At 38.2% G+C, this 12,718-nt stretch overlaps 1 protein-coding gene across 4 annotated transcripts; it reads right to left on the reverse strand.

Moving 5' to 3' along the window:
• Window positions 1–2,018: 2,018 nt before the first annotated feature.
• On the reverse strand, window positions 2,019–12,692 carry ccne1.L (cyclin E1 L homeolog). Of its 4 annotated transcripts, none has more exons than XM_018256524.2 (12): window positions 12,646–12,692; window positions 11,508–11,559; window positions 11,311–11,398; window positions 11,153–11,221; window positions 10,019–10,170; window positions 8,069–8,204; window positions 6,378–6,524; window positions 6,202–6,297; window positions 5,956–6,090; window positions 5,737–5,848; window positions 4,288–4,445; window positions 2,019–3,634 (listed from the first exon to the last, which is right to left on the reverse strand). In XM_018256524.2, the coding sequence occupies exons 2-12, from the start codon at window positions 11,519–11,521 to the stop codon at window positions 3,515–3,517; spliced, it is 1,227 nt and encodes a 408-aa protein (XP_018112013.1). In that variant the 5' UTR covers window positions 11,522–11,559; window positions 12,646–12,692; the 3' UTR covers window positions 2,019–3,514.
• Between the last annotated feature and the right edge of the window lie 26 nt (window positions 12,693–12,718).

A 12,718-nucleotide genomic window follows, 5' to 3' on the forward strand; every position in this document is an offset into this window, starting at 1 on the left:
TTCTAATTATGTGGCTATACAAGCTGGTCTTCCCCAAAACAAAAAGGGTTGAGTTATTTCCTCACAGTACAAGCATGCTGGATAACCACCTAATGAACTTGACTAGCAAGTTAAAATATTTGCTCAGAAGAAATGAAGTCATTCAGAAGTATGAAGAACTTTTTTGCATGTAAGAGAAATCTTTTAAGGTACCGTATGTAACCTGATGACATCAGTGGGTTGGGAAGACTGTCGGAATTGTCAGAGGTCAATACTACTTGAAGCAGTGTGATCACTTTAGAGACACAAAGGTGTGATCTGTGAAGGGGGCTTTGTACTAGAGTGGGTATGGTATGAGGATCATGGGCACGGTCTGGTACATTCAAGAGGTATTCTTTTCATTGAGACCCAATTGTACTAGTCCAGAGGACCAGTGGGCTAACAATTGGGGCCCCAGTGATTATGGATGGTAGCCATGGCTATTGGCCTATATGCACCAGCAAAATTAGCCATTATAGCACATATTAAACATTTGATGGAGGCGTTGTCACTGTATTAAAGGGGACCCATCAACCAAAAAAATTGTTCAAAATCCTATTTTATCACATTAGTCAAGCAAAATTAACTTTAATTACACAATATAAATTATTTGAATCTTGTTTCCTGGGAATTCATAATTATAACAAGCAGGCAGGAGCCATTTTGGGGACACTGTTATAAAGGCAAGCCTTGCATCATCTCAGAATCTTGTTTATGCACTAGAATGGGGGGAAAACGAATGTCCATCTCCATGCCCTGGTTACACAATTAATTGGTTAAAGGAAAACTATACCCCAAAAATGAACACTTAAGCAAGAGATAGTTCATATCATATTAAGTGACATATTAAAGAATCTCACCAAACTGGAATATATATTTAAGTAAATATTACCCTTTTACATCTCTTGCCTTGAGCCACCATTTCGTGATGGTCTGTGTGCTGTCTTAGAGATCACAGATTTTTGTGTTTGGGTGACCAGTCCACTTTAATGGGATCAGGGACATAAAACATAGAAGTTTGTATTAACATTACAGTTATAAGCAGCAACAAGGCATCCTCTTACATACCCTCTGGTCCTGCACACAGTTGGAGCTCTATTGGTCAAAGATTCATACTTACCTGGGTCTCTACACCACGAGAAACTAAATTATAAACACTTAGCATTACTACCCCCCCCGGTGCTCTCACAACCACTTAACTACTACTCACACAGAGTGCTATTCCAAGAAAGTAGATTACCCACCACTGGAAATGCCCTGACCCTCCAACCTATGACAAGGGGGTCAAATCTGTGAGTGACTTGTATAAAATCAAAAAAAGAAGCTCTGTTCACCAAAATTGGCAAATATCAGAAATATGTTGAAATGAGACAGAAATTTAACTTTTCAATGTAACCAAACAGTTTAACTTTATGCTGGCATTGTCCCCTTTCATGTATAAATATTGTATACTGTAATAGAATTGATGTAAGCTGCTGATTGCACGGTGAACCTTTTCCGTCATGCCTGTTTTATTTGTACCAATAAACCTTCCCAAGTTAAAAAACAGAACTATTTAAAGTACTTTTAAATTAGTCACCAGCTAGACTGTATAGCAGTCTAACCAAAGCTCCAACCACTATGAAGTAGTAGCTAGCTATCCTAGTTATCACAGCAGTTGTACTATTTCAGTCACTTTTTTTTTTTAAAGTTTTTATTTTTGCATTTTCATAACAAAACATACAAACACAGACATGAAAATAATACGAAGACATACACTGTGGAAGCGGAACCTGCAGTCAGAATACCATCACATATTCAACACAATCTAAGTGAGCCTCCTCATACTCCAACCAAGCTCCCCAAATGCCCTCGAACTTCTTGGGGCATCCCCTTGTTACATAAACCAGTTTCTGGTAAGGAATGATACTGTTAACCTGCATCCTCCAGAAGGCAACGGTCGGGGGGTCCACTGATTTCCAGTGTAAGAGAATAGATTTTTTTGCATAGTATAAAAGCTGTAGGTAGCAAAGTTTGACTATAGCTTTCAAACCCAGGTTGTCCATAACACCCAGGAGACAGACCAACAGGGTTCTAAAACTTGGGACATCCAAGACTAGAGAGGCGTGTTGCAGAACCCCTTCCCAGAACCCTTGAATTCTTGGGCATTCCCAAAATACATGCATAACTGTTCCTACCTCTTGGTTGCATTTATTGCATTGGTCTGAAACCATAGGATATATTTTCGCTAGTCTACACGGTGTAAGGTATACTCTGTTTAGAAACTTAGTTTGGATATACCCGTCTCTAACTGATATGGTAATATCTGGGACCTGTCTCAGTGCATCTGTCCACATCTCCTCCTCCAGGCCTGGAATATCTCTAGCCCATTTATCCCTTATTTTTATTTCAGTCACTCTTAATTTTTTTTTTCCCCCCACACAAACCTCACCTATCTGAATTACTACCAAAACTCCCATTTTTAGGTATAGGCGTGCCTGCAAACATTATTACTTACAGTATCTCCAGAAGTTGCAATAATAATATATTAGTACATCATAGACAAATAGCAGGGGACCGTTTTACCCATAAAGAGGATCACTGTACCAGAGCCCACCCCTTCAAACTAGAAGAACTTTAATTTAAAGTAACGTAGGTGGTTCTTCACAGTAAGGTTGTGGAATGCACTGCCGGGTGATGTTGTGATGGTTGATTCTATTCAATCAAATTTAATACAAAATTAGCTTGTACTCATGTGGCGTACTGTACCATTTTCTTAGATAATTGAAGTAATGCACAACCCTCTGTATCAACTTCTATACAGCACAGCATTGCAGCTGTACTGTAAATTACTCAACTGTACTGTGGCAGAAATGCCTCTATAGCTTAACTTCAGCTTGCATGGTAATTTAGTACAGACTTGCCAAAAGGCATCTCTTGTGGTCCACTGTGAGCTCTGATGGGATGTTGGACAGGCTACAGAGTCAGAGCTGCCCTTTTCACATAAATAATTTGTTATTTTGAACGTCTCGCATAGATAGATTTAAATAACCAATCATAAAGCTTTTGTTGAAGATTACATTAACATGGAAAATCAGACACCAGCTGAAAATATTAAAAAAAAACAGCTGTCTTCTAAACAGCATCTTTATTAAAAAAAAAAAAAAAAAGATAGATATGTAGCAGCATTCATTTTAAAGTTAAAAAATAAAAATAAAAAGGCAACACTCATGCCAGATTCTTTAAAAAAGAAATTGCACTTTGATTAGCTCATCTGAAGTCCAGCTACAGTCTCCCTAATATGGTAGCTCATTCTGTTTTTCTTGGCCCCGAGCAGCTGATCTCCATCAAGTAGCATCCTCCATAGCAGCATAATGATCATTTGACCTTTTCATGTTTCCTATAGCCTTTTGTTTCAAAATACTTTGTGTAAAAGTGGTGTCCAAGTAAAAAAAGTTCATAAAAGCTTACAGTCTCCATTTAAAGGACAAGTGTGATGCACAGAGTTAAAGCACTGTTAGTCTGCTCGATCAGATTTCTGTTTCTTGTTACTCTGGGGAGGAGTCAGAACACCAGTAGGTATAGGTGAGGTCCTATTCTGCTCCTCTAACAGAGCCTGGTTGATGTAAACCTTTTCCTGAATAAAAGAAAAAACCAAGATACTTTAGTTAACAATTTTTGAGCAGTTCCACGACTAGGCCTACTGCCAAGCCCAATGCCCATCCAGAAACTGGTCGTTCTACCTAACTATTTGCACAGTGAATGTCAAAATGGCCTGGCTCATGACAATTCAAGGTGGGGACTGGAAGTTTACTAAGCATGAACAAATACGCTGTCAAACAGTGATGAGAAAGGGCCTGTCCTGTTATCGGAAGCAACTTTGGGAGTTGAGTCTCCAAAGATATACAGACTCCTAATAACTTTAAATGCAAGCACTACAAATAATCAAATCAGACTTAATAGTTTCTATGAAGGAAGATATGGCAGAAGCAATTCTGTTTGGAAGAACAATACTTAAGTTAATTCTGGATATACCAGGTTCAATTAACATACCAGTTGCTTTAGGTTTTTCCAGTTTTTAGTTTATGTAGTTTAATTTTGGTTTAGAATTACCAAAGGATGTGATTTATATTTTGGCTGCTGCTTTGGCAGTAATAAAATGTTTTGTGTGTTGCGTACATAAAACTTCTTTCAATCAACATGGACCCTGATATTACAATGCTTATTAGAAGCTTCATAGTGTCAAAAGCCAGTAACTGCCCAAATGGCAGACAATAAGAGAAATCTTACCATCAGTTCCAAACAACCACTATGTGTCTGTATATTGTGTGCATCTTCTATATCAACACCTTTAAAAAAATTTAACTTTGATTTTCCACCTTCTTTTATGGCCATTGCAAAAGGAACAAGCCACTTTATGCACCCTTGTAACTCTGTCACCTTAAACCCTGAAAAAATGTAAAAGGTTAAGAGAAAATATATGATTATATGAATATATGAATAAATGACTTCTCTAAACAGTAAACTAGTTTTCAAGTACTGCTTTACTACAGCCCCATGGAAAATAGAGTGTGGAAAAAAAAACCCAATGTGATGCATTGCAATGTATTAGCCATAAATCCACCAACACCACAGCAATAACAACATGAAATGGTTATGATATTATAAATCAACTTTTTTAACAAGAGGCAAATACACTGTATCCTAGCATATGCCTTGTTTATCCCAACATCCTCCAAAGTCATTCACAGCACAAGGCCTACACACAGAGCTTCTTCCAACAAAACTGCAGGTCAAATTAGAATATTCTTGTAAAAACAATTGCAATAAAAATACTGTTGAGTACATGATTATGTAATGCAGGTATGCGCTGGAGAAGCAGAGCAGCTAAAGCATCCCCTGGTTCTCACAAGTGCCCACTTTAATGCTGTGCTGTTTATCGCTCCTAAATCTCACATACAGGTATGGGACCTGTTTTTCGGGAATGCTCAGGACAGATAAGGTTTTTTTCTGTAATTTTGATCTTCATAACTTAAAGTCTATTAAAAATGTAAACAACCCCAATAGGTTTGTTTTGCCTACAATTATATATTTTACTTGGGATCAAGTAAAGGGTACTGTTTTATTATTACAGAGAAAAAGCCTATACATTTTTAAAAATTTGAATTGATTAAGATGAAGACTAAAGGAAGATGGCCTGTAATTTGGAACTTTCTTGATGGATTTCTGGATAACAGATCCAATACCTGTATTACTTTATTGGTAAACTGTGAACATTATTAAACACAAGACTATCTTAAAAGGGCTTGTTCATCTTCCAGTTCAGCTGATTTCAGATTTTACCAGAAAGACTTATTTGCTCCCTTTTTTTTTTTTTTACTATTTTTTCAAAATTTAAAAGTTTAATGTTCCTGTCTGTGGTGAGTCAGTCTTGTAGTTTAGTGATCCAGGTACACATTCTGAACTGTTACAATTTGCTACAAGAATTAATTTCTCAGTAAAATCTGTGGCGCATTAGCAACTATTGTATCAATAGATGTCTTTAATGAAACTCATGCTTCAAGAGTGTCATCTCGACTTTAATCACGAAAAAAGAAAAAAAAAAAAGTTTTTTTTAACCCAAAAATGCAAGTTTTGACCAAATATAATAAAAAAATAACGAGTTTTTGTGGAAAACAACTCAAACCTTAAATAAATAACCCCCTTAGTGTTATGTTTATGCACAGTACACCAACATACCTGAAACTTTTTCCACTAGCTCAGGACAAGAAAAATGATACATGGCAGAAGCTGCGAGAACTCCATATGGATACTCCAGGCAACAAATATCAAGCACACACAAATCCAGCAGCTTGAAAGACAAAAATGTATACTTTTAGAAACACTAAAGCGGTATTCACATATACATTACAGAAACATGGGGGGGGGAAGAGTTCAGTTTTGTTTTTAATAGCTTACCTGCACGATCTGTATATAAATTTCCTGAGGGAACTGTGGGCGCAGGAACTGCTGCAGTTCCCTTATATACGCAACTTGCAAGAAGACATTAAACCAAGAAACTATAGTCATCGGACTTAAGCACCAACCAAGATCCTTGAAAAGAAAAAATGCTTTTTAAATACCCAGCTCATATATCTTAAAGTATAAAATCAGTATATAAAGAACAACAGAACAAAAAGCAAAAAAAAAATAACTAAGCTTTACCTTCATTATGATCAACTCCATCCTTGTAATTTCGTCTTCTGTACAGGCACCGTCTGTGATAAATGAGAACTGATGCAGCTTTGGAGGGTATATTTCCTGCATTAAAAGTAATGAAAATTACTTTACGGAAGTCCACCACCACATCCCTACTCAAAAATAAAGTAAACTTTACCAACCTCCAGCTTAGCAGCAATGAACAAAGATGTGATTCCAATAAGCTGCAGTCGACTTTTAATCACATTTTTTTGAGTCGCCATAAACCGATCAAAGAAATCTTGTGCTAGATAAAATGTTTCTCTGTGAAGTTTGTATACTTCACAAACCTGTGGGGGAAGAATACAATTATTATTTATACATATACACCTATATAATATCCAGGGTAGAGAAATCCACACAACTCAAGGCTTATTCAGAAACTGAACACCAATGTTTTGGCTGACAATACATTCAATTACTAAACCATAGAGCTTGCTGCAGACATCAAAATCCAACCAAACAAAGCAGAGGCTGGCTTCCAAGTCTTTAGCCACACCAATACACTAAGCATAACGATGAACTGGTGAATTTTGATGTGTTGGTGGTTCCTGCAGGAGATATTTCTGCAAGGAAAGGGATCACCCATAACCTCTTTTGCAAGGCCTGGGGGGGTGGCAAGGGAAGCTGTACTGCGGTACAGCACTCCCTGCACTTAATTTCCAGCAGTTTCACCCATAAACACACAACCACATCATAGTATCAAAATGAGGATAAGCTCGTACTCAATATTGCTTAGTGATTTATTCAGGCATTTTTTCCCACAAGTAACTTTTTTTGGGGGGGGGGGAGAAAGAGGGCCTGCGCCTCGCTGTCAAAGAGTACTGCCCCCAACCTCCAAAACATTATGTGCACAGTAGAAAAACTGGCAGAAATTCTGTCATGATTTTTACGGTTTACTTTTTATTTCTGAATTACACTGTTTACATTGAAAATAATTCACTCTAGCGTTTAACATTTTATTTGTGAACCAACTATGTATTATTTATCTGTAATATTTGTGTGGAGACAGCCATCTTAGTGCTTTGTGCCTGATCCTGAGCTTTGAGATGGAGCCAGTTCTTCTGGATTTTTACAAATGCAAACAAATCCTTCGGAAGCTGCTATCTACTGCCCCTTGTTTTGTGATGGGCTGCTTGGGGGATGATCTTACTCCAACTTGCAATGTAGCATTAAAGAGTGACTGAAGTTTATCAGAGCACAAGGCAAAATAAATAATAATTAAAAAATAAAAGCATTTTGGGGAAAAAAAAATGTCCCATTATCCCTGAAAGACACTAGGGAAAAAAAATAAAGTCAGGCATGGATAAAACCCCAGAAACAACAGTTTGCTTTTAACTTCTTGTTCACCAATTCTCCTGGCTAGAAAGACGTTACCTCAACTATACACAAGTCCACCAATGCCAGGAAAACAAAGTCTTAACCAAAATGCTATTAAGAAACCTAAGATGCCAGGTTCTCCTTACGGCATCAATCCGGCAGTTATAAAAGTGGAAAAAACAAGGCATTTGGCATATGTAGCTCAATACCTCTTTGCAGTCTGACATGAAAGATGAAAAGAAACTGCCTGAGATGTTATTTTTGGGTTGCAAACCACTTGGCACAATTTTTCCTTTAATGGCAGAAAGGATTACGCATGACAGGCCCTTCGCTTAAAACACCATGAGACATGACGTGAACACGAATTATGCATAGGATCCCAAGAATCAATAAAAAATATCTAGCCCTCTTTTAGAAAAGAGGAATATTCAGGAATTTTCTTACCGTCTAACGTGGTCTTATTACTTTTGAAAGCAAATTAAGGAATGGGAAAAGATAGGAAAATCGTAATCACCTCCATTAGCCAATCTAGGAGGATTGCCCTCATATTAGGTTGCAGCTGGGGATGTTTCTGAAAGAAATTCTTGTCTCTCAGGTAAATTCGGTCTTTGTTTAACATGTTCCTCCAGACATCATCCTGATTAGCCCACCTACAAAATAAGATTGTACTCTATAAAAAGATACCAATTCTGAATTGTATGCTTAAGAATGATCATTAAAAGTGGACAACATATTAAAAATAAATTTGTCTCAGAATCCCAGTACCTTTCTAAAAATCCAAACAATTTATTAAACATTCATTAAAGGTTAATAAGTCTAAAATAAAAAGTTGCTCAAAGTCGAATATATGTAATTAGACTAAATTTGGCAATAAACCATAATATCACGAAAAGCATAAATCTAATGTATCATTAGGATAAGCTTACCGCTTTCCCAGTTAGGTATGGGTGCTCATGCCCCAGACCTTCAGCATAGGGGAGTAACTCACGACAAAACAGCATTAGGCAGGCACCAATCCAGAATGTCCAACAAAAGTAGAATCCAATAGCCAAAAATGGAGTATAAAAAATATAATAAGGTATTGATGGACGTTCCGGATTGTAGACTCAATTTGGCCCCTAAAAGGTGGGTGCTACTACTGCCAAAAAATTAATTAAAAAAAAAAAACAAAAAAAAAAAAAACACAGTAGTCTAAAATAAGTTTTAATATTTAAGAACTACTATGAGAGAAAATTGCAAATTTTGCTGTATCTTTTTTGGTGCTGGATGGTCAGATAATGGAATGGTTTTTGGTAAATTTATCTGATTTTTGCCTAAAAGGATGTTAAAACACATTTTTGTGCTGCATAGCTCAAACTGGGTATACAGTGTGACAAGCAACTAAATAATCTAATGGATTGCCAATACACACACACAAACATCCATGGCAATATAAACCAAAACTTAAATCTAACAATGATTATGCGACTTACTATGATGTAGCATGTTCTGGTGAATAGTAAGCAGAAAATACAGCATAAAACAAGTTTGCTGTGGGGGCCTAGGTTAACCCCTATGAATTGGGGTTATGGTTCATTAGGGCAGAATGCAGTTTATCAGTCTGATATTTAATACTATAAAACGTTCCTTGCAGCCTTCATGAGTCTGCAAAAGAAGAATTTGTAGAGCACAAGCAATGTACAACCTAGGCTCAAGGACAGGTTCCCCACAACAATTCAGGGCCCTTCATAATGCTTTATCATGTCTTCAACAAGATTTATCAACTAACAAAGTAAACAAATTACACAATGGAATTAAAGTCATCAATGTAAGCTCAACAATGGTCAAACTAATTTCCATGTGACAGGTTTAACCTACCTGGCACTCACACAAAGGTTTCAGGTAGCATTCAGTAGTTAGGGTGATGTAGCCAGAGGGAAAATTTATAAAAAAATGGTATTGTCTTTGATAAAGGGTATCCCTTCCTGCTATTGGTTGGCATATTCCAAGCAGGTGTCAACAGCCAGCCAGGCCTTTAGTTTTGAGAGATTGGTTCTGATTGAATTGTAGAGGTCAACTGTTCCAACAGACAAAACCAATGGCCTATAAATGAACCAACTTTATGGCAAGCAACAGTAAGGCCCAGTCATGTCACAAGGAAAAGCCTGATGCTGCCATCCGAAAATATTTGCAAGCTCTAGTATTACAATGGGTAGATACAGTTTCTAAGTCTGTAAACCAACGGGGGCAACTGCTGACCAGAAAGGCAGCTTTCTTCAACTATAATTGTTGCACCCCAGAACAATCTGCCAAAGAAGTGATTTACAGTAAATAAATGGAATATTAGAAAAGACACCATGTAAAGGTTCTTAGCTATATCATATACTGCCCTTGTACTACAAGTCTGTCTGAAATATAAAAAGTTACAGATTCAATAGCACTTAGATGACACAAATGGAACAGTGAAGTTACACAAGTCATGTACCCAAGACGTGGAAGAGGAGAAACGCTGACTGGGCTGAACCGGAGAGAAGCAAAGTGTGAGTAGTTGGTAGGGTTTGGCTCGTGTTCCTCTTTTTCTGGTGTAGGAATCAATTTGTGGGGGCTTTTGCATGTCATTTCATTGCTCCATGGTCCCTAATGATGGAATAAGAGGTGTATAAAAAGCAGAAAAAACTACATCAGGAATACTATAATTAACACAGTAATGCAGGTCTTTTAAATAACTTTTTATTGACGTAGTTGTACTGTGAAATAAATAAAAACATTTTCAGAGGAAATCCATCAACTTTAAAAGTGAGATAAAGTTCAAAAGTATTGCAAACCTAAAATATTTTCAGTGACTTGTTATTTGGTTCAATGCCAGTTGCCAAGCTGTGGTACACAAAACAAAAAAAAGATCCATGGGCAAAGAATCCATTTTGGGATAGTTTAAAAATAAGGTACATTTTAAATTGAAAATACCACCTTATTTTAAAGTAGATGAGTGTCCTTTAAAAGCCAAAAAAAAAAAAAAAAAGTCAAGAAAACTGCAACATGCAGTGAAAAAAAAAAATGCAGAATCATGCACCTCCATTATTCAAATCAAGGCCACTGTATGAAACCAAAACCTAATAAGAGACTGCAAACATCCTGTAAATGAAACACCATGTGTTTTTACATTTTCTTCAAGATAGTGTATTTAATAAATGTGCAGATATTCATAGGGGCCTATGTTCTGTCTTTATTGTGGTCTGTATTAAAATGTGACAGAGCTGGATTTTACTGCACAGCTGTCTCAAACTTTAGCTGGAGTCAATTTATAATCTTTTTGACTTAACGCTATTTAATGTTGACAGTACAGCGTGAACTTTATCTGCCTGTATCAAACTGGGACAACTTGTTATCCAAGACTTCGTCCCTTATTACCAAATACTGGGGCCTACAAAATGCTACCAATGCCGTTTGATAGAAATACGCATGCCAAACAAAAACATTACTTAAAAATAGTGTGCTTAAAGAGACAATGATACATGAGGAGTCATTTCCACGTAGATGAGAAAAATTTATAAAGATAGATTAAAAAAAAAAAAAAAGTAATTATGTGAAATGCACCAATTAAGGCCCTTATGTTAATTACCCTGTCCTGATATTGTTTTTTCTTGGTCATTTCCAAGCTATCCAAGGTCTCGTCTGGGTCTTGCAAGAACTGGGAATAAACAGAATGAACAAGTTGAGGAGACTGCCAGAGCAAAGTTACTCACACACTGTGTCCAACACCCCTTTGTATGAACTTACAATAGCCACATCTGCCTTTCTCTTTCTGGAGCGCACACTACAGCTTGCTGTCCCCTCATCCTTTGTGCTTTTCTCAACTGCAGGATTGCTGCAAAAAAAAAAAAAAAAAAAAGATTAGAGAAAAATGAAGTAATGGGGAATGTGAAAGTTTCCTCTGTCTGACATGTGTTGGGTATTAGTCACCATTGCACACATACCTTATCACTGGCATTTCAGGGCTTTTTTTCAATTAAGGACAACTTTAAAGTCCTGGAATAAGAGAGTGAAGGTTATATTAAAGGTAAAACCCGGATTTAAAGGAGTAAAACGTTGGTAGAATGTGTCCCCTGCCCCCACTGAAGCTTTGGCGCCGGGAAGAAGGTGGAGGAAGGGAGGGTGGAGATGCAAAACAGGCCTGAGACTTCACTGCTTGTTCCTTTAGATAAAGTACAACATAAACACCCACAAACGTCTCACCCCGAGATCCTGTGCTTGATACAGCACCACTCAGGCAGGTTAAAGCAGTCAGAGAAGATGGCCGCACGACTTAGTAGTTAGTAGGGGGGAAGGGAACAGACATGCTCCTATTCCACCCCCAGCCTTAAAAATAGGCAATTATAATCGATTTATACATTCGCAAAAGTTCCCCCTATTACAATAACTCCCGTAAACGTTTAACCCCTTAGTACAGGCTATGAACTCTGGCACAGCCGTAAAGGACGGACGTCCACTACGCAGCCCTCCAGCTGTTGCTGTGAAGTAGAACCCCTAAACCCGTGCCTGTCCCAATGGGTTGTCGGTCAGTCTGGAAAGCGAAGAGTGGACGTGCCCGTTGTGGGCCTTGATCGGTCGCACACTTACCCACGCACTGGTTCCAATGGCGAGAAGATGGACAGCAGCAGATGGGACGAGGCGAGGGCGGATAGATTCAGTAGTGAGGGGGGCAATATAAATAGGCAGCAGCGAAGGATCAATGGGAGGACGTTGGCAAGAAAAGTAGCCGTAAGTGAGGTGCATAAAATGTATAAATATATAAATTAAGCTCCTTGGTCGCGTAAAATGAATAAATGGGATAAGGAATGTGGGGTTGCTGGGGGCGACTTTGTGCTGTGCTTGTGGGACTCTATACAACAAGATTAGGGAGAGGTGCCTGGGTGCACACCGAACCTGCAGCTGTTCCTGGCTCCGGATGGGCAGACTGAGCTGGCGGGTTCAGCCTTTATAGGACAAACGGCGGTACATTCAAACTGCAGCAGGCGCGATATCCTCCCTCCTTCGCCACCATCACCCCCTGACTCCACTCACAAATGACCCTGCCTCAAACTCAAGATAAACGAAAAACGTGCAGTTACGGACCGGAGCCGACCTTCCCTCCTCCTCCCGGGCCGGTTATAAACACAACCAGCCCAGACACCGGCAAGAGGGGGCG

The sequence above is a fragment of the Xenopus laevis genome, chromosome 4L (assembly GCF_017654675.1).
Source record: "Xenopus laevis strain J_2021 chromosome 4L, Xenopus_laevis_v10.1, whole genome shotgun sequence".
Lineage (NCBI taxonomy): Eukaryota > Metazoa > Chordata > Amphibia > Anura > Pipidae > Xenopus > Xenopus laevis.